General features: G+C 36.9%; 3 protein-coding genes across 6 annotated transcripts in view; 2 read left to right on the forward strand and 1 right to left on the reverse strand.

Moving 5' to 3' along the window:
- Positions 1–9,879, reverse strand: part of ap2b1 (adaptor related protein complex 2 subunit beta 1) — a 39,540-nt gene extending 29,661 nt beyond the window's left edge. Inside the window, exons 1-14 of one of the 2 annotated variants that reach the window (XM_058775785.1) lie at positions 9,740–9,879; positions 9,237–9,291; positions 8,566–8,671; positions 8,303–8,438; positions 7,961–8,206; positions 7,690–7,880; positions 5,564–5,785; positions 5,244–5,364; positions 3,234–3,329; positions 2,908–3,023; positions 2,368–2,533; positions 2,033–2,131; positions 1,382–1,641; positions 860–1,052 (exon numbers count right to left, since the gene is read on the reverse strand). In XM_058775785.1, the coding sequence (XP_058631768.1) occupies positions 860–1,052; positions 1,382–1,641; positions 2,033–2,131; positions 2,368–2,533; positions 2,908–3,023; positions 3,234–3,329; positions 5,244–5,364; positions 5,564–5,785; positions 7,690–7,880; positions 7,961–8,206; positions 8,303–8,438; positions 8,566–8,671; positions 9,237–9,273 (1,989 nt within the window). In that variant the 5' untranslated portion in view covers positions 9,274–9,291; positions 9,740–9,879. Of the gene's footprint in view, positions 1–859; positions 1,053–1,381; positions 1,642–2,032; positions 2,132–2,367; positions 2,534–2,907; positions 3,024–3,233; positions 3,330–5,243; positions 5,365–5,563; positions 5,786–7,689; positions 7,881–7,960; positions 8,207–8,302; positions 8,439–8,565; positions 8,672–9,236; positions 9,292–9,735 lie in introns of both variants that reach the window. The other variant, XM_058775786.1, reaches the window with a different exon arrangement.
- On the forward strand, positions 9,843–18,051 carry drll.2 (draculin-like, tandem duplicate 2). 3 transcript variants are annotated; one of them, XM_058775788.1, is made up of 3 exons: positions 9,843–9,957; positions 14,424–14,528; positions 15,969–18,051. In XM_058775788.1, exons 2-3 carry the CDS (start codon positions 14,480–14,482, stop codon positions 16,979–16,981), a joined length of 1,062 nt encoding a protein of 353 aa, XP_058631771.1. In that variant the 5' UTR covers positions 9,843–9,957; positions 14,424–14,479; the 3' UTR covers positions 16,982–18,051. The 3 variants fall into 3 exon arrangements, with proteins under 3 accessions (XP_058631771.1, XP_058631772.1, XP_058631770.1); XM_058775789.1 differs by lacking the exon at positions 9,843–9,957 and adding an exon at positions 12,968–13,575; XM_058775787.1 differs by lacking the exon at positions 9,843–9,957 and adding an exon at positions 13,601–14,051.
- Positions 18,052–19,199: 1,148 nt separating this feature from the next.
- On the forward strand, positions 19,200–21,707 carry pex12 (peroxisomal biogenesis factor 12). Its single transcript, XM_058776579.1, has 3 exons — positions 19,200–19,523; positions 20,322–20,857; positions 20,938–21,707. Exons 1-3 carry the CDS (start codon positions 19,398–19,400, stop codon positions 21,326–21,328), a joined length of 1,053 nt encoding a protein of 350 aa, XP_058632562.1. The 5' UTR covers positions 19,200–19,397; the 3' UTR covers positions 21,329–21,707.
- The last annotated feature ends 3,599 nt before the right edge of the window (positions 21,708–25,306 follow it).

The following is a 25,306-nucleotide window of genomic DNA, read 5'->3' on the forward strand; positions in this document are numbered from 1 at the left end:
TAGGTTGTACAAAAATGGCCTATTATAATTTTATTCGTCTTGTCAAAATACTAAATTCGTTTAACATCTTGCTGTAAACACAGTAGCCTAGGAAAAGTGTCACGGAAGAAAAATAAATAAATAAATTCGACATCTGTCATTTAAAATTATAGGCTAAGCAAAATATAAACAAAACCGAGTTGAGCGCTGAAGGACAGCGCATCCACATTTTGCTCCATCTTTATTCTGCTCTGTCACTCATGGACAACCTGCCTGTTCTGTCTGCGGGTCGTAGGCTATATTCACTGGTAGGCTAGCCTGCTCTGAGCATCCTTATGCGTATGCTGCGCACAGACACTCGCAAATAAAACGAAGCACTGTTTCATGCGTGCAGCGCGTGCATAACAGTCCAGTGCAGGCTGTACCGGTGCTTGAATAAAGCGCAGATATGTTGTTCTGAAAAGACGTCGGGAACGGGATATTGTTAGACCGCCTGCTCCCGTTCAAATTGCACCAGAGTTACCGACCGCAACCATGTTTTATTCGGGAATTTAATCCCGTGTCGCAAGAAATCTGATCGGGTCCCGCGGTTCCCGCAGGACGGCCGCGGGAATGCAGACCTCTACTTTAGTAGTATCAAAATTTTGCTAGATAAACAGTTTTAAAAGCTGTTTATATATTTGTACTGGAAAACAAAACAAAAATACTGAATAATAAACTGATTTTTGCATACTATACTAACAATAACTGAGGTAACCTTGGCACTCCAGTGGAAACTATGGTTATAATTGTAAATAGTTAAAACAAGGATTGTTGGACATTATACAAGACTGTAAAATCCACCAACAGAAACAGAAAATTATAAGAGAAGAACACGCACCAAACTGTCAAGACCACCTCCGAGGAGATCCACAGCGCCTATCTGCATGGAAGACCCCTGGGGCACGTTGACGGGGGGACCGAGGTCCAGATTAAGCAGGTCTCCCAGAAGGTCACCCTGAGATGGAATGACTTGGGGTTGATCGATAGAAGCAGCCGGGCCGGTACTGACCGGACTCTCCCCGGTGTCGATACTACAAAAGAATGATGACACACAAAGTGAACAAAGGATGCTTCATTGTTCTAGTGGAGAGAGGACAACATAGTTTCTGTGTGGCACTACTTTCGATGAGTCCCCCATTGTATTACTGGATTGAGACGGATTCAGACATCCTTTTTTCGAAAAACTGAGAATCACACATAGTAATAACACAAATAACATGGATGCCAGACCTTTACCATGACTTTGTGATTTTGAGTTCTTTGTGATAATTAAAGACCTTTTAAACCATTCTATAGATCTCACACTCACAGAGACATTTTTAGTCAATGAACATTTCAAGAGGTTTAGCCGTCTTAGTACCTGCCGTGCTGGATGGGCAGATGTTTGCGGTGAATACCGTGGCTTCCTTCCACAAAGGCATTGGGGGGTTTGTGGTAGACGGAGGCCAGCGAGCCGATGTGGCAGATGAGCTCGTCCAACAGGGTGGGCTCAATCAGGTCTGTTTCCTCTGAAATCAAAGGCTTCTCAGACAGCACAACCTCTTTAGCGGTCACAGGGTCAGTGGACAGCAGACGCCAGTAGATGTAGCCGCGATCACGCAGGTCAGGGTTATCAGAGTCCTGAGGAGATGAAGAAAAAAGAATAGTGTGAATGGAGAGGAAACGTGACACTGACAGCCAGACGCTGAGCTCCTTTTGAGATTTGACACTTTTATCCATCAGCTGCATGTGAATGTAATATTTATGATGGTGTGGATATGTACTGATGCTGATGGACAACAATGCCCAATGTTGTATACAATGAGCATAAGAATGCAATTGTCTTTCATTACAAATAGATTCAAATAAATAAATCTTTATCTGACATAAAGTGTGCCAACATTTGTTAACTGTATTTTCAAAATGCGGGGTGACTAAAGACCAAACAAATGTATCTGTGCCATTTTCAGCTGCTAATATCAAGTTATAGTGTAAAACTAGTTTATTATGCCCAAGCACATCTCCATCTCACCTGAGTGGCCAGACTGAGCACTTGCTGAACCAGCTCCTGAGTTTCTGAAGGCTTCTTCAGGAACAGCTTCACTATGGCTGTCAGCAGCGTCAACTGGACCTGAAAGCAACAAATGCAGCAGATACTGAACCAGACCCCTGCTTTTAAACAAACTATATACTGTATACAAAACAAAAAGACCATAACGGAAAACTGACAAAAAAACAAAACAAAACAAACACCGCCACCCAAACAAAAAACAAAACACACCTAAACAAACCAAACCAAAAACAAAATACAAAACAAAAAGAACAAAAACAAAACAGAAAACAAACTAAAAAATAAAAATATCAAACCTGAGTGCTTTCATCATGGAAGCCCTCAAGGAAACTCTCCAGGAGCTCATCAGCGTTGTCGATACGCTCAGCATATTCACCCACAATCCAAATCATGGCAGCTCGAGCGTCTGGCTCATCCAAAGAGTCCAGGTTTTCACAAAGAGTGGCAATTATGCTCTCATACCTGCGCAGACAACAGAGAGGTGTTTCAGCTGCCCATTAATTATATGTTCTTTCATTCTAAATCGACTTTTTATTTTTCTTTAGATCGACAATCTAATATATACTCAATTCCACAACATAGTGAGTTGCATACACAGCATTTTAAGGATCACAGGTGGACTCCTCACATGAAGGCTGTTCCAAAAGATAGGTTGCTTAATAATCCTAAAATACCTCATTTTAGTCTAATTCGAAGGCAGCACAGAATGTATACTTTACAAAACATGCAATCCCAGAATACACTCAAGCTCAGTGACAAAAATAAATCCAAAGTGGTGGAGGAATAGTACTAAAAAGTTTCATTTAAATTAGTTGAGATGAGAGCGGTGGACTGACTTGTTGGGGTATTTGCGGAAGATGTCCCTGATGACCACAATGGCCTCTTGCACAACGTAATTGACCTTCGTCTGGATGAGGTCCAGCAGAGTGCTAACACAGCGCTCAGCAGATTGCTGTACACACAAACATAAAAAGAAAACTCAGTCACAGCTACACATTACAATGACAAAACTCATCACAGCACTACAGCACTTCAACCATGATGCACAATGAAAAAAGCAATCAGGTTGCTTATAGAAGAGAAGATATTTTCAAACATTTCTCTATGCAAGGAGGTGACATACAAAAAGATTAATAGGGCTGAACAATGAGGCAAGACTTACCTCCACTTTGATAGCACAACGGCCAATGGCTCGCACGGCTTTCCGAACAAAGTCTACATCCACTTCAGTGGCATACTCTTTCAGTTCAGCCAATACCTACAGAAATCAACATCATTTTAAGTGGATTTCTATAGAAATCAATCGTACTTCTGAAATTAAAGGCTGAATGGCCTCCACAAAAGAAAAAAAACAGGGAATGGATACCTGTGTCTCTCACAAGGTTATAAGCTTTGGGGAAGAGTTCCGGAAGAGTCAGATGTTAACATTTAACAAATGGACATGTTTATGGGGCTAATAGCTTAATACAAGTAAATGAAAGTAAATGAAAAGTAAATGAAAAACAGCAAAGAGATGCATTAGAAGGAAATGCAATGAAGTAATTTGTTGTCATATGCAGTGTAAGCACAGCTGTCAATTTACAAGAGGCAGCTTAGAGCTTGACGGGCTTGTCGCTTAAGCATGTGTTTTTTGCTAAACACAATGACAGACCGTGAATGAATAGAAAGTGTAAGGGACCATGTTCCTTTTAGGCATAATTCGGAGCAACGTAATCAGGAGAAATCGACAATGCAGCTTTACTGAAGCTGAATTTGTTATCTTTTGCAATTTAGGTCTTGCAAAAAAGACGAAATCAAATAATTGCCCATTTGTACATCAATTAATTCTGCAGTGTTATGTACCATTCAGCTGAACATTTAATTTTTCATTTGAAATAAACTGTTGATTTGTTTTCCAGGTAATGCAATCTAAATCCCAGAGGACTGCGGCCAAAATCCTAAGAACATTTTTTTGTTAGCATCACAGGAAATTTACGACTTTGCGGATCTATCAGAAAGAGACTGTGATCTCTATATTAACATAATTGACTGTGAAAATCATTGAAGATAATGATGTTATTAATGCAGCTTCAATTAAGAGTTAGAGAAATTCCTCTATTACTTGAAACTTTTAAAGACCTGCATTAGCTGGCTGCCTCTGCCTACTAATGAAAGTAAAGAAACTACAGATTCTTAAATGCCCAAACTTGTTTACTTCAGACCATGACAATAATCATGTGATGCATACACTAAAAAAAAAAAAAAAAAAAATGGTATGAGCCATCTACTTTTAACAACATTTTAAGGCTTAAAAACATTTTAAAGATTTTAAGGCTTGATTTTTTTTAATGGAATCTACCTGAATAAATCATGTAAAATCTCCTGAATTATTTAATCTATGACACAATATATTTTTATATTATTAGTGTAATGTGCTCATTTGATGTTGTTGATTCTCAAGAGTCTGTGATTTTGAGTAAGGCCTGTTTGTATTTGACTTTGAGTTATTTTGTACAATTAAAACACTGCATACAGCCAGACAGCTCAAGCAGGAAAAAACTTGTTACTGCACTAGCATTAGCAAAGCTACTGCTCATTGAACAAAGCATCATGCCTCATAGTAGTAGTATATGCAGTTATCCATAACTATAGGCTCTACTCTTCTGCACAATGGTAATGACAGAAACTTCAACATAACTCTTTCAAATGTCAAACATAACTGAACATTAAACATTAATAGATGTTTTCCTTTACTCAAAAACACAAAGTAGCGCTTAATTTCAATATTTACTCTCCATATCCAGCCATAGGCAAATCATGCTGGGAATTTTTAAAAAACACAGCCAAAATAAAACTGTAAAATTAAGCTAATTCTCTTAAAATATATCATTTTTAATTTTATTAAATAAAATAGTAATTCAAGCCTCAAAACTGCTTAAGTTTCCTTAATAGATGAGGAAAACATTGGTTTTATTAGTGAAACGGTCTCAATATCTTCTATACAACACTGAACCACAATTTCTTTAATAAAATATACACACTATTTTTAAGTATCACCTAAGATTTTTAAATGAAAATTACAAGACCCCATGACTCATGACCCAAGACCCCCTTTTTTTTAACAGTAGTTTTGTTGTTGAATATCCGGTTCACTCTGTGTTTAAAGCTAAGAGTCAAACTCAGTTTGAAATACCTGGGCGATGTTGGCATGAGAGGCCAGGCGGATCATGATATCCAGTTTCTCCAGTTTGACATAGATGGGGTCATTGTACTTGACAAAGAACACTTTGATCTCTTGCTTCAAAATCTCAGGCCTACAGATAGAGAGAGTTTGAGGCTCAGTCAAAACATTTATAATTGCTAACCAAACAGACAACTGGACAATATTGCCATCTAGTGACAATACAGAATGTACTCATGTGTAAAGACACTGAGTGATTAGCACAATTATTAAACTACTGCCACAGTAAACAATAAAAAAAAGACTGAAAAATGTAAGGAGAGCAGTCTAACCGTTTCTGCACAATAAGGTTGATGTTCCTCAAGGCCACGTATTGGACCTCGGGTTCCCCAGACAACAGTGTCACGAGGGGAGGAGAGAGCTTCTTCAGAAGAGTGTTGTAGTAATCAGAGTCTTTGGGCAGGAGCTCCAGAAACTTCATCAGTACCTTCACCGCTGACAGCACCACAGCTGAGTTAGCATGAGAAAGACGTGGAGTCACACGCTCACAGATACTAAAAGAGACAGAAAGAGGGAGTTCAGAAAGATGATCTGGTATTTTTTTACAGAAAAGGTTTACTATCTTTATTTTCAGAAAAATATATTTTCTATTATTGAGGCAGTTCCTGCCAAAAATTGTTCATCAATAGATTGATCATGGAAGACAAAACCCCTATTAATCCAAACAACAAATGGATAAAAATTGTACAATTGGATCCTTGGATTTGGATTATTTTAAAATGTTTCACTAAATTTGGCATGAAATGGAACAAAATGGAATATAAAGTGTGGAGTACCTCAAGGTTCTATCCTGGATGCTTTTTTTTTTTTTTATGTCACTTTCATTTGACCAAAAAAAAAAAAAAAAAAACTATGTACTTCATTCATATAGCTAGTTATAGCACATTTTACCATGTGATTTCAGCCGTACTGACAAAATTGACATGTGGGGTTATCACAAAAATATTATTTTCTCTGAGGAGAAAATACCTTACTATTATTTAATATTAATAAATAACATTCAGACAGAGAAAGAATGTGATTTGTTGAAACATCTTGGACTGAATAAATCAATACCTGCATTAAAAACCAAATCCTTGATTTGAATTTCTTCAGGTTGATCTTCCCTTGAATTTCCTGTTATAATTATGCAATTCATAAGCACTTTGTGACCTGTATTGAACTATTCTTCATGCTTCTCTAAAAATTACTCATGAATTCTATGAATAGAATCAAAGAAGCGCTACACCTAAAAATGAAAGGCAAGTCTCTATTTCCACTCAGAGACTTATCCCCCAACAAATCTGTTTATCTCTTAATAACAGTCTGAAAAGGAAAATTACTATCATGTGAATAAAATCAAAATTTCATCTTAAAATAAGCCTTTGAGGAAATTAAATTAATGGTAACAGCTCACTCTAAGGTAGCACTAATCATTTTTATTGCTGTTCTATTTGCATTCTAAAAAACAAACAATATTATCATATGTCTGGTATATGCAATTAATCTTCTTTGACAATCACAAGTACAAGAATCAGCTTGTTGACATTTACCGGCTAGAAAATTGCTCTGGATCAAGTTTAACCTGTCAAAGCAGACAACAGGCTTTCTACTGTCTCTAATCCACTTCAGGTTTTTTTATAATGCAAATTCATAGTAACAGGACAGAAAGAAAACCTGTAAACTACATAACTGCTCCAGACTGTTAAAGAGACCAGTTTTATACTAAATATGTATATCAGTTTGCCTGTGCAGTCTCTAACTAAGCAATGTGCATTGCATTTATTTAAATGTAGTTTTAATTAAGTTTTCCATAAAAATAAATCTTCAATGGTTTAATGTTTGAAAATGATTTGAATTGAAAATTAAGACAGCTATAAATATTAGTACAGTTGTAAGTTTACACTTGGGCTTTAAAATTAATTATTATTGTTATATTTTACCATTTTATTATTTTACATAAAAATGTATAATTTTTATTGTCATTTATAATTTTGTTTTTATTTAGTAAGTTTTATATTTTATTTAATAATAACAATAATAATTATTATTTCATAGTAATCTTGATTAGCTATAATCACAGTTTTGGCCAAATTGTGAAGCTCTACAAACAAACAAAGGAAAAAAAACCAACATTTTATTGCAATTTTTATTAGAAAAATCGCAATTAGATATTTTTTCTCCAAATTGGGCCTATTTTAAAATTTAACTACGTATGAAAAATGTGCTATATAAATAAAATAGCCTTGGCTAAAGGGTACAAAACCTGTGAAGAAATTCAAATCTCGCTGATACACATAAGAAACAAAAAATATATGTATATATAAATAAGAAAATCATTCGCTCTCCATAATCTCCATACACCTGTAGAGATAAAGAAACTATGACTATGTGACTATGAGGATGATTATCCCCTCACCTCTGGGCCTCACGCTCGTCTTTGGGGTTGTAGTTGGAGAGACAGTCCAGGATGAAGATCTGGCCCCACTCAGTGCATTCGTTGAGGGCCGTCAGGAGCTTATTGATGTTTTGAGGATTCAAGTCCAGAAGGTTGCTGTTGGGGTGAGACTCGCTGATCTCAGACAGGGCAGCAACTGCATTAGCCACAACCTAAGTGGAAATCAGATATCAGTAAATAATTGTGAATGGGGAAGTATGCACTTAGGACAGTTAGATCAAAAGTATCTAACCATGGGGTTGGAATCAGCGATCAGGTCCCTGAGAGAATCCAGGAAGCCCTGGTCCTCCACCATCTGGGCGTTGATGTCATGCAGTTTGGCCACACACACTGCAGCGGTCTTCCTCACATAGGGGTCTTCATCCTTCAGACACTTTCGCAGAGGCTCGCACAAGTACTCAGTGATCTTGTCCACACGGATACAGCCCATTGTACGCACAGCCAGAGCTCGGATCAGAGGGTTTGGATCCTCACAGTCCTAAAAAAAAAAAAAGAAAGAATAACTTCAGACCTCCTGGTGGAATTTTACAAAATTATAGTACACTGATGTCCAAATTTGAACAGCAATTCTCACCTTGACAAAGCTGTTAACGGCCATGATGGCCATGTCAGGTTGACTCTTGGCATAGTTCATAAGGTACAGGTAAACCAGTTTCTTCAGCTCCAGGTTATCAGTCTGCATGCAGTTTACCACATCTGGAAACAAGGAACTGAAGAACAAGGTATAAAAGGTATTAGCATAACTATTAGGGTCAAAATAATCATCTTTTAAGAAATGTTGGAAGTTAGAGTGCATATCTGATTCAGTAATGGTGATAAACGAGTCAGTCAAAGCACCTGACATCCTTGCCCACTGTCATGGCTGCAATGACTTTCTTCACCGCCTCTTTCCTCTTCTCCTTCTTCTCATTGTTCAGCTCGGCCTTCAGCTCAAAGATTTCACCTGTAACAGACAGTAACATGATTAATGCTGATCTGATCTGATCTGAAGGTTTCAGAGACTAATGCTTATACAAGTTCTATGGAGCAGAAGAGTAGTATTAAATTCACAATTATTCCATACAAAAGTACACTATATTTAGTCAAAACTTTATTTACTATTTTTCTAATTCTAGAAATATTTACTTGACTAGTTTTTAAAATGGCAACATTTTCACTTTTAAATTAATCAGAAATGATCACTAGAGTGTTATTGATACAAATATACCCCTGATACCCCTAAAATTACCTGAAAAATCAACACTTAATATAGATTGGTGGTGTGTCAAGAGTGCCTCAAAGTCAGTGGCTTTTGGTGAAATTCACAAAACCAAATTTATATAACTAAACTATCATGACTCATAATAAAGAATGAAATACCAGAACTGAACATACATGGTCTAAAACAACATACAGAAAATATCATATCAAACTGTGAGTAAATTGTTCAGGAGTTTTAGATCAGTTCTTTTTAAAACCTATTACCATCTCATAGCCTGCCTAAAATAACAAATTAGCGCTTTACTTGCCTTTTTTGTTGGTGGTAAAATACTTGGAGTCAGTCATTCTGACAGCTTCTCAGATCTGAAGAGGAGGAAATAAAACACATTTACATATCAATATGCATAAAAGCAATAATAAAATCTCGAAATATCCGTTATTGACAGATGGCAATTTTCATGAAATTAGAATACAGATACAAATTTGAAACATGCCTGTAATTCCCAATTTACACAGGGACAGTTATGTCTAGACCATTTGCTACATGAGCATACAACAACACAGTAAAACAGCATTGCATTACAAAGGATTACATAAACTGAAAATATATGTCCAACTCAATATTTGCAGCTGTACTTCACAAATGTAATGACTTAAGTTCATTAATTGGGCGTGACCCAAAAATGATCCAGCTATGCTAGGCTAGTGAAAATCTTGGAAGCAGGACCTTTATCGACTGAAATACAGACATCTGTCTAATCCAAATTTCAATGCAAACAAGTGATGAAAACACAAAAAATCAGATACCCACAAGGGATGTAAGAATCGACGCAATATACGAAAATCTTCGGTTACTGGAGTACTTCCCGGCGAGATGGGAGATGCGGTTGCTGCCTCTGCTTTTGGTCGGCGCTGGAAGATGGAGTGCACCCGGAAAAACAAAATGAAGCGCGGAACCAACGAACGAGAAGAACGCGCGAGATCGGAGCCACGCTGATGTTACACCGGATGCACACAGAGGACTTCAGGGTATACGGCTGCAATCGTGCACCATTCTTATATAAGTGGGCTTTATATACAAGCACGGCTTGTTTATTACATCAGTTCACAAGATCATATTAGATACAATGCTGCAGGAGATAATATCAAGTCAAATGTTATTTGTCTCAGATTGCGTGGAAACCAGTGAATGGGCTACATAAAGTCAAGAAATCTAGACTAGATTCCAAAATATTTGTGACTTCATGTGCCTAAACAGCCTCGCTTTTTTCTTATGTTTAATTTTGTTACATTTTATCCTTTGAACACTGCCAACTCTACATGGTGTGTTTGATTGTATTGCAGAAGTATGGCATACTGCACAATCGCATTGCCACCTTATGATATGATTTCTTACTGTACTGTAGTTGGTTCTCTTTTTCTTTGGATAATTAAACATTGACGGGTCAATCTATGTATAAATGGACTATTCAGATATTCAGAAATTTCACAGTAAAATATTTGTCTGTTAACCTGTCACTGAGTCCTTAAATTAAGTCCTTAACAGCTTTCTAGAAAACAAAAAAAACTAAAAAGATTTAAAGGCCTCATATGATGGGAAAACAGACAAAACTGGCTTTGTAAAAACTTTACTGATTTATTTTGCTCCTTCATATGTGCTGTAAAATAACAGTGATCTAAACCAGTGTTTCTCAACTGTGCGGCCAAAGAAACATCAACAACAACAAAAAACGTAATTCTAAATGTTTTTCTGATGCGAGACTTTTATTTTAAAAGACGTGCATAAAAGCCATTGACACTTCTGTCAGATGCAGTTTGCATGAGAAACACACGCCGACCCGATTCAGCACGCGGTCAGATGAGATGTGGATAGGTTTAATGTCGGTGTCATTATTCTATCGTAATTTGGTAATTTACGAACTCACCTCAGAAAAACGAACTATCCTGTCCTGCCAGCAGTTATATCGCGCAGTTATATACGCGCACTCTTCAATGCGGCGGCGTGCTGTATATCACTTCACTAAAGCGCAGAAACTATACGATCATGCAACGTGTGAAATAAAAGTACAGTACCGATAAATCAAACAACTGGTACTGCTTGTGTTAACTGGAAAGGATTTGCATGAAGGAATGGTATTCATTCTATTCAGGAGCAGTTTCCATGTTTCATTAACAGTTCATGTTAGTATTGTATATTCACCATGGTAACGGTTGTTTCCATAACCCAAAATACCATGTTATTTTCACTTTGTGTCATTTTGTATATGTTTAAATGACTGTGGTGGCTCATACCAACTTAATTGTATTAACAAAAACTAGACAGCATGATTATTGCACAGGTGTGCCTTAGGCTGGCCACAATATATTACAACTTATAATATATTGAATACTATTATAAAATGTTTTAAATGTATCTCTACAAATTATATAATCAGCTTATCTGTAATGAAAAAATATTGCAACAGTTTTATTAAATCGCTTCTTTTCTCTGTATGGCTGGCCATCAAATGAATGTGTAGAAACAAAAGATTGCTTTTGGAGGCTGATTGCTGTCTGAATGACCGGCCATCCACATGTATGTATGGAGTCAACATTGTTTTTGGAGGCTGTAAAAGTTTTTTTTTTTTTTTTCTTTTCACAAATTAAATAAAAACACCTTTTAACACCATGGAACTGAAATATTTTAAAATGAAAAAGAATGATTTTACATGTGGTGCATGTAAAAGTATAGCTTTCTCCAGTCCTCAAATCCTGAGGTTCCTGGCAAAAACTTTATTTCTTCTGAATGTAAAATTCTGAAACTTGGAAAAATACCGCTCCAAATGTCTTCTTTCAAATGATACCACAAATGTGCAAATACTTAAAACTGCATTTTCTGCATAACGAGTGTGCTGTAGGCAGTGTTGGGGAAAGTTACTTTTACTTTTCAATATTGCGTACTCCCTAAAAAAGTAACTTATTACTTTACTTAGTTACTTTTTATTGAAAGTAATGCGTTACATTACTTCTGCATTACTTTTTAAATCTGGGCAGGGCTTGCTTTTTTGTTTTTAATATAAAAATTCTATTTTTTGGCAAAAATAAAAGCCCTTTCACACCAAAAGTGAAATGAATATGCTTCAGGCTGAAGGAAAAGTACATTTAGAAAACATTGGTTAATAAAATGGGATTAAAATACATGCAGGATATTTGTTTTAAGCTGGGTCGAGGCAGACTATAATTTCTTACAATGGCAACACAAGAGCTGTCAGTCAATACATGAGAAACAAAGTAACTGGAGTTACTTACTTGAAAAAGTAAATCAGATATTTCCTTCTTAATTAAAAAGTAATGCGTTACTTTACTAGTTACTTGAAAAAAGTAATCTGATTACATAACTTGCGTTACTGTAATATGCTACCCCCCAACACTGGTTGTTGGTGCGCAGATGTCTGTGTTTTATTGGTTGTTTTCTCTCCACTTCCCACCCTCTACACCAGGGGTATTCAATTAAAGTTCCAAGAGACCCAGTATCTATATCTATATACTATGGATAGTCACTACAAATTAGGATATTGGGTCCTCAGAGCCAAAGGGCAGTGGCGTCTGAGAATTTTTAAAAAATGAATAAATATAATATTTCATCCCAATTAGATATTCGATACCATGACTAAGGTGCCCTTGAGCAAGGCACCTAACCCCTAATTGCTCCCCGGGCGCTGGAGCAATGGCTGCCCACTGCTCCGGGTGTGTGTTCACTGTGTGTGTGCATCTGTTCACTACTCACTGCTGTGTGTGTGCACTTGGATGGGTTAAATGCAGAGCACCAATTTCGAGTATGGGTCACCATACTTGACAATACCTCACGACTTATCTTAACTTAAAAAGTAAGATCAGATGTTTTATCAGACTTTTTTTTTTCCCAATTAGATACATAGGTAACGCCCCATTCACACTCTTGACGGAGGGCGTGTCTGAAGCTGGCGCGATCATTATAGTGACAACAGCCAATCACATTACTTTGTGTGTTGCATGAACGGGATTGGCTAGCGTCTGCTCTAGGGTATTTGCATGAGGCGATCTGATTGGCTGACGCCTAAGTTGGCGCTTGAAAAGTTGAGCAAATACCCGCGTCAGCACCAAGCTTCAGACACGCCCTCCGTCAAGCGGAGTTCAGAGTTTTCCTTTTGAAGTCTGGACCGTTTTTATATTTTGCTTAAAATGAGTACTAAAAACAAGCAAATAATGTAACCTACATAATCAAAACGCTCATCATGTGCAGAAAACAAAGTTAATTAGTAATTTGAAAGTTTATGCTGTCTTTCCATGCTATCTAAAAATAATTTTCCCATTTTAAAAATTGTTTATTTTAAAATGCTCTTAACATGCTGATTAAAAGTGTAAATGAAAAAATGTCTTGTCACAAACTGGGTTGCACGGTCAAAGTTATATGTGATGGGTAAAAATAACTAATTGCAGCATTGTTGTTTTCTGCGAAAGTTTAAAGTATTTTGCCGCTCGCTCCATACTGTTGTTAAATTAACCGCGTTATCCGCAGGAACGTAGGCAACACGTGAAAGGCTTGCATGAAGCATTTGCCTCTAAATAAAAATATTAGCGGCTAAAACGCAGAAAGATCATTACAATAAACGACCCCGAGCGCTAGAGGTGTGTGCAGCTCCGTTGTTTTGACGCGCTGCTCACTTTATGTAGAAATGGTCGAATAGAGCTGCGTTGATTATGTCTCGCGGTCCGGTTGGACACAGTTCGCCATTTGAATATATGCCCGCTCTCCATTTCCCACTGTTTTACACACCCATCTCTCCAGACTTTTTCAAATGTGATATGTGAACGATCAGTGTTAAAACAGTGGCTTTCATGACACTTAGTTCAGGGTATTTAAAGGGGGTGTGAGGTGGGGGTTGGTCAGCCTAGAAGCCTCAAAACAACTGATCTAGGAAGGACACAGCCTCATTAGTTTGAAAAGTAACCTATGAAGGGGTCGTTAAAGCATTCAAAAGACAACTTAATTTGGCAACTAAATAACACTGTGTATTGCTTGAAGACGCGCAACGGCTGTGCTGTGAATTTTTAAAATTTTTCGTCGACTATAGAGCAAAATCGGACAATATTGTGTCTAATATGTAAGTAACTTAATTTTAACTTCTTGTTAAAGGAAATCCTGCATAGTGCAACTCCGTAGCATGTTATACAGTCTTCGTTTCCTACATTTCTTTTTTATTTTCTTAAACTTTGAATCAAGCTTTAATTGTTTGCATTAAGCAAACAAAACCTTGCTCACAGTTATCAAAAACATATTATGAAATAATTAAATTGCAATACATTAAAGAAGTATTGCGTGCTTCTGTGGTGGCTCGGATTCGGCGTTCACATGTCCACTCCATAGATAATAAACTCACGAGTTTCAAAGTAAAACTCTGAGTTGACTCAACTACCTTAAGACCGCGCTACTATTATCTCTTGTTGGAAATGTAACTTTTTTTTTTTTTTTTTAGCTGAGCTACCACCCAACAATCACAATTCACACTTGAAAGGAGAGGACAGTGAGAACATGAAGGATCCTTGCAGAACAAAACAGCATGAGACTGAAGAACAAAGAGGTTGGTGTCTGTTCTTGATTCTTCATTAGGCAATTGTAAATTCTAAAGGCCCTTTCACACAAAACATGAACTGAACCAGTGTATATGAAGCCATTCATGGCACAAGCATTTTCTTGAAGCAACCCTGTTTTTATTCAGAGAGTGAGCCCAATCCAGTAAATTATAACTTATGTCATATGCCCAGCACTGCAGCAGGTTTCTGGTGGTGTTAGCACACTGAGACTTGAAGTTGCATTTTTCTTCGTACTACACACATATCAGCAGAAGCCTCAAAAATAGTTTTAAATAAAATATTTGCATTTCATGAATGCAATGTGAATCATAAAGCTATTTCACTCATGCAAGACCAACTTGTGTCTGTTTGAATGAAATAACAATTAAAAAAAAAAAAAGCTCTTGCCAAACTCACATTTCAGTAACATACAGTATTTCAAATCAGCAATAACATAAGTCATGAACTGTTTCAAATGGTATTTCTTCTTATGGTCATATCATGTTAAATAAAAAGATACATATTTTAGGATGGTTCAGCCGATGCGTATGCATGAATTTCAGGTCATTGACTGTTTTTATGAGAACAAGAGCTTCTAATGCGATGACTTTAGTGATCAGCTCTTTTATATATCAGAGATTATAGTTATACTAGTAAAACATCTTGGTATGCAATTTTTGATACTAGCTGTCACAAAAACTTTGCTAACACAACAGCATTTTTGTTGTAGACAAGCTGTAGCTCACTGCAAAATAATTGTTTGATAATAAAGACAATGAAGATTAGAGAACAGGATGTCAGCTCATTAAGCAAAAAGAGGTTTTCTCATAAGAGCAAGATATTCAGTATCCTGAAGCCTCTCTTCCATTTAAAATCCATAAAAAATGTCTTTGTCTCCCTGGCAGATGGTGATCTTACTCATGTTACTGTGTGTGTGTGTGTGTGTGTGTGTGTGTGTGTGTGTGTGTGTGGGGCATGCAGTTGCTCTCAAACAGGTCCCGGGGGCCACTAGGGTGCCTCACCAAATTCCAGGGGGCCTCAAGATGTAAAATGCTTTAAAATAAGCTAAAACAACTAAATATCAAGATGACTGACATAAAACTTTTTACTGTTTTTTTTTTTTAATTTTTTAAAAATGTATTACTGTAATTAAATAGAGACTGTGGAGATATTGCCATATTTCTGAGTTAAAAGGGCATTCAAAAGATCACTCAGTTTAACTTTTACTCATTCTTACGCTAAAAGTAATGTAAAAAGGAATTAAAGACGTTGCAAGGCAGCTGCAATATGTCCCAGAATTATTGTTTTAGCATTTAGCATTACAAATCATGCTCATAAAAATGCACATATTTGTGCAGTTATTTCACATCAAACATGAGATGTCTGTGTTGTAAATTCATTAACTGTGGTGCTCAATTTTAACTGATATCTCTTTTGACTTATTTTAGACCTGATGGAAGAGAACAAGAAAGGAAAAAAAGAAGCCAAAAAATCTGTCAATGGCTCTGTTCACACGAGAATTCGTACTAGAGAGAAGCAGAAACACAAAAAGGCCATTAGGCAGCAGGTGAGGATCACCGCTGAAGAAGATAAACTGTACACATGTGATCAGTGTGAAAAGAGTTTCACATGCAAAGAAGACCTGAAGAAACACATGAAAATCCACACTGGAGAGAAGCTACACACGTGTGACCAGTGCGGCAAGGGTTTCAAACTCAAAGGGCAACTTGGGATACACATGAGAATCCACACCGAAGAGAAGCTGTTCACATGTGATCGGTGCGGGAAGAGTTTCTCACAAAAAGCACACCTTAAGGAGCACATGAGGATCCACACCAGAGAGAGGCCATACTCATGTGATCACTGTGGGAAGAGTTTCCCTCGAAAAGACAGCGTTCAGAGACACATGACGACCCACACCGGAGAGACGTCGTTCACATGTGATCAATGTGGGAAGAGTTTTGATGTCAAAAGAAGTCTGTTATCACACATGAAAATCCACAGTGGAAAGAAGCCACATGTATGTGTTCAGTGTGGGGAGAGTTTCAGATGCAAAACAGGTCTTAGGCAACACATGACAATCCACACTGAATACAGGCCGCACACATGTGATCAATGCGGGAAGGGTTTCACACGAAAAGAACACCTTCAGAGACACATGCTTATCCACACTGGAGAGAAGGAGTACTCGTGTGATCAGTGCGCAAAGAGTTTCTCTCTAAAGCAATCCCTGAAGAGCCACATGTTGGTTCACACTGGAGAAAAGCCACACACATGTGATCAGTGTGGGATGGGTTTTACAAGTAAACAAGGCCTTACTGTACACATAACTATCCACACTGGAGAGAAACCGCACACATGTGATCAGTGCGGGAAGAGTTTTGCACTCAAAAACTTGCTAAATATTCACGTGAGAATTCACACCGGAGAGAAGCCGCACACATGTGAGCAATGCGGATGAAATTCACACAGAGATCACAACTTACGGTACACAAGAAAATCCACACTGGAGAAAAGCCACACACGTGTGATGAATGTGGTAGGAGTTTCACACATAGTTCCACGCTCAAAAAACATCTACATACCCATTCTGAACATAAACCGTTTTACTGTGATCAATGCGGCAAAGGGTTTATTCTGGAATCGGCCCTGAAGAGCCACCTGAAAGTTCATGCTAAAGTCCGAAATTATTTCTGTCTTTTGTGCGACAAGAGTTTTAGTCTGCTGAGTGTTTTTAAACTGCACCAGAGAAGACACAGCTCTGTGAAGTCTTTTATGTGCTTTGAGTGTGGGAAGTCCTTTTTTACAAATACTGAACTGAAACAGCACCAGACAAGTCACACTGGAGAGAAATCTTACAAGTGTTCATACTGTGACAAGGGATTCTCTTTATTTGGAAACATGAAAACACATGAGAGGATCCATACTAGAGAGAAGCTGCAAACGCTGCCCTCCAAGTGAGAAGAGTTTTAGTAAATTAGATTCTCTACGCAGTCATACAAAACACAAATGTATGAAATCGCCGTAAACTCTCTTCTGTATAAATCTGCCCTAACCAGTGTGAGGATGAGGATCAGTATCATTCAAAGTTGTTGCAGCTGTGAACAAAGTTCATCTTCACATACCCACAGAGATGGAGTTTTATTCTCAAGTTTCACGTAATTTTCTTATGCATATGTATATGTATTACTCTTAGTTCATTTATGAAACTAGTTGTTTACTTAATGTTCTTGTGCTCTCATATGTAGTTCAGGAAGCTGAAGCAAAGACTCTTTTTTTAGACTCTTTGTTTTTCATTGTGTTTTGAACATCTAGCTATTCTGCCACTTATGATATATTTACCATATTATGATGCGTGTTGTAGTTTCTATCAAGTAGTTTTGCAACTGCTAACCACTTTTCCTCTTCTCTTGAGATGTTTTAGTTATCTTTTAAGTCATTAAAGATAGAGATCTTTCTCATTGGTTTTACCTTTACTTTATTTTTGTATTTGTTTCAATTACTCATTGATTAAACAATCTATTTATCTAACTTTTTGTCCATTTTTATTGCTTGATAATTCTACTTGCATTAAGAATAAATTCCTTCATCTTAGACGGGGGCAATTTGGATTGGGTTTCATCAAATGTACAGCACATGCCCACCAACTTGGCAGAAAACACACCTAATCTGAACTTGAAATGTTTACATAGGTCCATAAATACATTTGTGTATGGTATGATAAGTTATTTCCACAGCTTTCTGTCATGCCTCCACATGAAATGGCATCTGGTCAATGTGCACTTCTACCACTGCAAGCAAGCAATGTCACACGCAACCAAGTGAACTTGAGACAAAACCAGACTATGAAGAAAGATCATCTCACATCATGCACATATTATACATTCTAAAATAATATCTAAGCATTGCAAACAATATTTCATGTGAATTCTCTTGAATGCACATGAAATATTGTTTCAAGAGAATTCCATTCTCTATTTCAAATGTTGCAGAGTAGCTAATAGTGCTTTTCCTTTCAAAATATTTTGAACTAAACTATGCAAATGTATACAGTTTACACAATTACATATGCAGGCATGTGCTGTTAACACAAGATATATAAAGAACTGTTTTAATGCATAAATACAAGTATTTGAAACGTTTAATTAAATGCTGAATAAATCAAAACCTTTTTAATTGTATTTATTATTTAATCTCATTTAATAACCAAAAATAACCACATTAACTTTGCAAGAATAAACGTATAAATGGCAGATCTTTCATGTATTTTTTGACATATTTTGTCCTATGGCTTTTTGTTTTTATTTATTTTTTCAGAGCTCATGGAACGAAATACATTAAATACATTTGAACAGAAGTCATAGGCAATAAATTATAGCTGTAATAGCTCAAAGAGCCCACATTTTCTTGTGCATATATCATTTCACAGTAACATTATTAGTGGTACTATACATTTATCTTAAAAAATAAAAATGCATATAGATTGGTTTTGAAGTTTGACATTACTATCTGACGCTGTTGCGTTTAATTTTTTATTGAGAAATGTAGTTTTCTTGATTGTTTCAGAATCCATTCATTAGAAACAGTGGAACAGAATAGAATAGAATATTTTATAGACAACCCCAGCACAGTAGGTGGCAGTATGAACCTATTTTGTTGCCTTAAAAGACGACAGAAGAATAACGCCAGTAACAGGAAAAAGAAAAAGTATTGCTACAGGTTCAGGTTGTGACCGTTGCATCGTGAATTATTTTTGTGCAATAAAACGATGGAAATATTACAATTAAAAGACTCTTAGGACTAATTATAAAATATTCGCTCGCTTTGTTGTTGTTGTCTGAACCGTGCTTGCTCACATCGGTACTGACCCCAGTGTAATGGCAGAGCGAGGAGCACATTTAACAACAGCGGCTCCAGCTGAAGACAGACCCTCCGTATTTGAGGCTTTAGCTCAGGACTCTTTGATGAGTGCAGTTAAACCTGCATTACTGCATGCTGTGAAGGTATGCTGCTCACGCATTTAATATATCTTGTACTGCATTTGCCACAACTGTACAGTAAATGACATTATGGTATAAGATTAATCTTGCTTCCAAACATCTATCTTTGCCTCATGCTCTAATATACCTGACAGATTGTAAAGTGAATCACAAGAACTTAAACTGTGTGCGAAATACAATACTAGCAGTATATGTATACTCTGCCCATGCACACTGAATACCTAATGAGCAGAATCCAATCCAAGAACACTGTGTTTAAAACCTGTATCCCACAATGCAATGGGTTCAACTTGACATCCCCAGCGAGAAGAATGAACCAGGCTGAATTGAACCTATATACACACAATTGAATGTAAAACCACAAAATAACCATAAATTTGTGAGCATCGTGCCATGGGCTTTCAATCTTTTAGATGCCACAAACTCCCAAATATGATCTTTCTCTCATGTGATGGATCCACATGATAAAATGTAAAAGTTTCTTGTATAAAGACTGAATTTGGACTGTGAAAAACTGACATTTTATTATACGTCTTAATCGTAATTTGAAAATATTTAAGCTAAGATAAGCTACTTAATGTAGTCCTGTACTGTTGTATATTATGTATTTGTTTAGTTTGTCTTAATCTAGTTTAATTTAATTTTCATTTATTTTAATCTTATTTTTTACACTTCTTTTTTCTCTGAACTTTTCCATGGACATACCGTTGCAAACATACTTGTATTGTTTTACATATATTAAATTACAGTATTTACTGGCATTGAATACTCCTGATGTGTAAACCCTGTCTTTGTCCACAGATCCTTGCTACGTCTAACCCCGCTCGCTATGGAGTTCTTTGGAGGAGGTTTGATGAGATTTATGCTATCCTGGACATGTTACTGCAGCATCATTTCCTTTCCCGCACCAGCGCCTCGTTTTCGGAGAATTTCTACGGTCTGAAGCGTGTTGGAGAAGACAGCACACGTGCGGCTCATATGGGACTCCGGTGCAGACAGCACTGGCGCTCCTTGCTCCTTCTGGCCCTCCTTCCTTACCTACACAACAAACTGGAAAAAATCCTGGCTCGACAGAGAGACGAGGACGATTTCTCCATCCGCTTGCCTCAGTCCTTCATGCAGAAGTTGTACAGGGCTTTTTTGGCTGCGTACCCTTTTGTGTGCATGGCTTGGGATGGCTGGGTCTTTTGCCAACAGCTTTTGTATGTTTTCGGCAAAACACGGACACATTCTCCACTCCTGTGGCTGGCAGGGGTTAAACTCTCATATCTCACAGCTAATGACATACACAGCCTGGATCTTAAGCCTTCGGGCCCAGAACTGAGCCCCAGTCAAAGGTGAGTCTCTGCTACATTATTTTCTTAAGGTTTATCAAAATATAAAGAGGTTTAATTAAAGCAAAAATCTCTCTTTTCAGCTTTAGAGAGAAATTTCAGCACTTGGTCTCTACAGCGGTTGGTGGTGTGGCTGTGTCTCTGTCAACCAGCCTCTCGATTGGAGTGTTTTTTCTGCAGTTCCTGGAGTGGTGGTATTCATCTGAGAACCAGAGCACTGTTAAATCCTTGACCTCCCTTCCAACCCCTCCGCCGCCTCTCCACCTTCACAGCCAGGAGACGTCACACACGCACATCAAAGTCTGCCCGCTCTGCAGGAAAGTGCGCACCAATGACACTGCGCTTGCCACTTCAGGCTATGTGTTTTGTTACAAGTGTATATATGTGTATGTTAAAGCCAATCACAGGTGTCCCCTCACTGGCTACCCTTCAGGACTGCAACACCTCATTAAAATATACGCACCTGATGGATAGACAGGTCAAATCTGTTTAATTATGTTTTCAAGATGCATTATTAATGTGGACCTGTCTGATTTGACATAATTATGACAGATTGTTCAGGTGAACAACAGGTTTAGTGTTAATTGTTATCCTAAGGAAGGCTAAAATGCTTTTTATAAGTTGCTAGAATTAGTTTTTGTGATACGGTTATAATGGATAATTAATTTGTGAAATATGTAAATATTAAATTTGTACAGATATCATCATCGCCGACTCTTATTTAAAGTTGCAATGCAATGGAAGTAATGGCAGATATTTTATTGCTTATTGTGACATGCATTCAAATGTAATAGATTACTGGGAGGGAAAAAAAAAAGTTATTAAAGCACAAATTAAAGCCTTGACAAACTCTTAAGTTGATGCAGAAAGTCTTAAATCCATAAAGTCAAGGCATTAAACGGTGCATTGACTGCAAAAAATACATATGTGACCCTGGACCACAAAACCAACACGGGTATATTTGTAGCAATAGCCAACAATACATTGGATGGGTCAAAATCATCCATTTTTCTTTTATGCCAAAAATCATTAGGATATCAAGTAAAGGTCTTGATTTTGTAAAGATTTTGTAAATTTCCTACCGTAAATATATCAAAACTTAATTTTTGATTTGTAATATGCATTGCTAAGGACTTCATTTGGACCACTTTAAAGGCAATTTTCTCAATATTTTGATTTTTTTGCACCCTCAGATTCCAGATTTTCAAATACTTGTCTCGACCAAAAATTGTCCTGTCCTAATAAACTATATCAATGGAAAGCGTGTTTATTCAGCTTTGAGATGATGTATAAATCTCAATTTTAAAAAATTGACCCTTATGACTGCAGGGATTAAAGTTCTCCGTCGCTTCGAGAGGTTTTCCGTCATTTGCAGGGTTCCCGCCTGTCCTTAATGTCTTAAATTCACTTTTCATAATTTTAAGGCCGTGAATAGGCTTACATTTCTCAAATAGTGTAATACATGCCTTATGAGCGCTTATGGGCACACAAATCGGATATGAACAGTTGCAATATGCTGTGTGGACAGTCAGTTATTCAAATCCGATTCCATCCGGATATGCACAAAATCGGATTTGGGCTGACAGTCTGAACGAGGCTAAAGTAACGCCGCTCTCATCATTCGCAGTCGGGTAATTAGCAGATAACACAGAGCAGAATTTAAATTTCGGCGCGGGATTGCGGCTATTAAAAATAATTCTACTCATTCCCGCAGGTTTCCTGTGACTGGTTTTGTGGTCCAGGGTCACATATTTGTCTTGTTCTCCAGTACAAGTGTTAAATCAAGATATATTTCTCAGAAATTGTTCACATTTTATCTGAGCTCCCAGATATTTCTTCTTGTTTTAATCATAAACACGTTTTGTTTTATTTTTGTAAAATGAATTCAAAAGTAGGCTAATAGAGATCTAACTTTGAGTTAAAGTGTTGCTAATACAACACAATGTGTGCTCCCTTACATTTACTAATCGAACTAATCGACGTATTCCCCTCAATTTATTCCTTACATTTTCTTTAACTGATCTTAAAAAATTCACAGAGTTTTTCATTTATCTTCATAAAACCGGCAGAAACCTTGTCAGAGAAGGTCCACTTACGACAATTTGTTAAAACATCACAGTCAGAAAGTTATTTTTTAATCTAACATGCATTTACAAAATGGTGAATTTTCATGTTATGCTGACTCTAATTCACATGTATTTTGCACATTTTTATATTTTCTTTTAATCATAAGCGTATATTAATTTTTAGTATGATAATTTAAACCATTTGTTTATTGAACCCAGACAGTTATAGAAGAGCATAGGACAATCTATGATACTGATGACAGCTGACCCAACTAATTCAGTGCATATGGTGCTGTTTTCACACAGTTACATTCAAATAGAGCCATTTCATTACTCTTAGCAGAACATTTTATATATAGCAAAACGTCAGAGCTTTTCCTCAAATTTACAGGGTCTGACTCTGCCATCTGTTGTAGCTTAGTGACAGCAAATGTGTAATGCCTCCTGTCACAGCAATTTACACAGATTGACCAACATGCATGCCAAGGTGTCCTACCCCCCAATGCATTTAGGAAAAACAGCATTTAAATGATAATTCTGCTACAGTTTTTGCTTGGACATGTTAAACATATCTAATCGATTTGGGTAATACATTTTCATTTTGCAACTTATAAAGCTTTAAAATGTTTTTAATTTGCATATTAAAACTAGTGTATGGCAAATTTAAATTATATAATTGAATTTTCATTTTGCACTAAATGTTGCACATATGAATGTAAATTTAAATACAGAAATACATTGCCATTTTGCATATTACATTTCAAATTGAATTTCGCTACACATATGCTTCCATATCTGACAGCCTCAAACCGTAAAAGAAAATGTATTTGAAGTCTTGACTGGTAGATTAATTGTGCAAGAAACAGAGAGATGAAGTTTTGAAAAATCAACCAAATGATCAAATCTGTGACCAGCTGTCCCTCCAACAGCACAAGGACAGCTGAGCTCCTTACATCACTGATTTGATTACAGATGGATGAAAAGCAAGGTGATTTTGCTGTAATAGAGCACTGCATGGAGAATGTATTTTTTGTAGGCCAAAACCAGGAAATGAGTTTGCACTTTACCACTTGTGGTTTCATTGTCCTGAAGTAAGTAGGTTTTTTGAATAGGTTTGTGGTTAATTGTCAGAAATGAGGTCTGTGGTTAACACAAGCTCTGGATAGTTTCATGTTTTCTTCTACGACATAAACTAGCAAATGTCTTGAAAAAGGCTGTTGCTAACAAGTGGTTAAATGGGACTACAGAAGTTTTTGGGGACATTAAATATAATTTTTATGATATAAATCAAAATAGAATTTAATGAAAAAAAAACAGATAAACACATCTACTCAATAGTCTGCTTTCACAGTCTGTGTGTTAATAATCGCACTCTTGCAAAACTAGTCTAACTCAAACTTCCAAGGAAAATCTATCATAAAAAACTGAAAGAGTTGTTGGAAGCTTATGGTGAGGTGGACATCATGCAACTGTGGCATACTTCGTTTATAGGCTTCAAAAAAACAAAACAAATATATGCAAACATCATGATGAGATTTGTCGGCCAGAGAGCTGCTTTTCTGCAATAATCCATAAACCAATGGGAAAAAAAATCCTGGGTTGGCCTACAAAAATACATCACTGCAGTGCTCTACAGTATATACCTGTTTATGTTCAAGTGAACCTGGTTGGTTTAGCTCGTTTAAGCTTATTTGAATAAAGGAGATAATCTGGTGTGAACAGGCAGGTATGAGGTCACTCAACAACCAAAAGCATATTTCAACAGAGCACAACAGTGATCAGTGAGCTGAACCAAATCCAATCAGCTTAAAAATAAATCAAATACATTGTCTTGAAGCAAAAGCTGCAATCTGAAATACAAGCCTACTTAGCTTCAGAACTCATGGTGGGTCAGCCTTATTTTCTCTGTTGATTTTTTTTTTGGATAAGAGAACTTTTGGGCTCGTGCTATGAAAAATGTCCCCCTTATAGTCCCCTTAGACTTTACAGATTAGTAAACAGTTTTTTTAAAGTTTAAACTCAATCATAATTTACATTGTTTTCAGTTGTTTCCAAATGGGAGGTGGCAACAGTGTTGCACTCAGGGGCCCAGGACATTAAGTGTTGAGACTACAAGAGTGTTTAAACAAGTGTGTTCACAGAACTGGGAGATTGATATTCCTAGTCTAAAAATAGGGCCAAGGAATTTGCCCAAACCCATGAGACCAGTGTTACCACTCCCTGAAAACTTCCTGAAATACTGCAGCATAACTGAATATGTGCCACCACTAGTTAAGAGAATAAGACAAGATAAGGACATTAAAGTACAGAGTTAGAAACAATCTTTGGTTTCTACCTTTTTAGTATTAGTAATGCAAACTGTCTCTCTGCTCAAACAAGACATCAG

This window comes from Onychostoma macrolepis, chromosome 05 (genome assembly GCF_012432095.1).
Source record: "Onychostoma macrolepis isolate SWU-2019 chromosome 05, ASM1243209v1, whole genome shotgun sequence".
Lineage (NCBI taxonomy): Eukaryota > Metazoa > Chordata > Actinopteri > Cypriniformes > Cyprinidae > Onychostoma > Onychostoma macrolepis.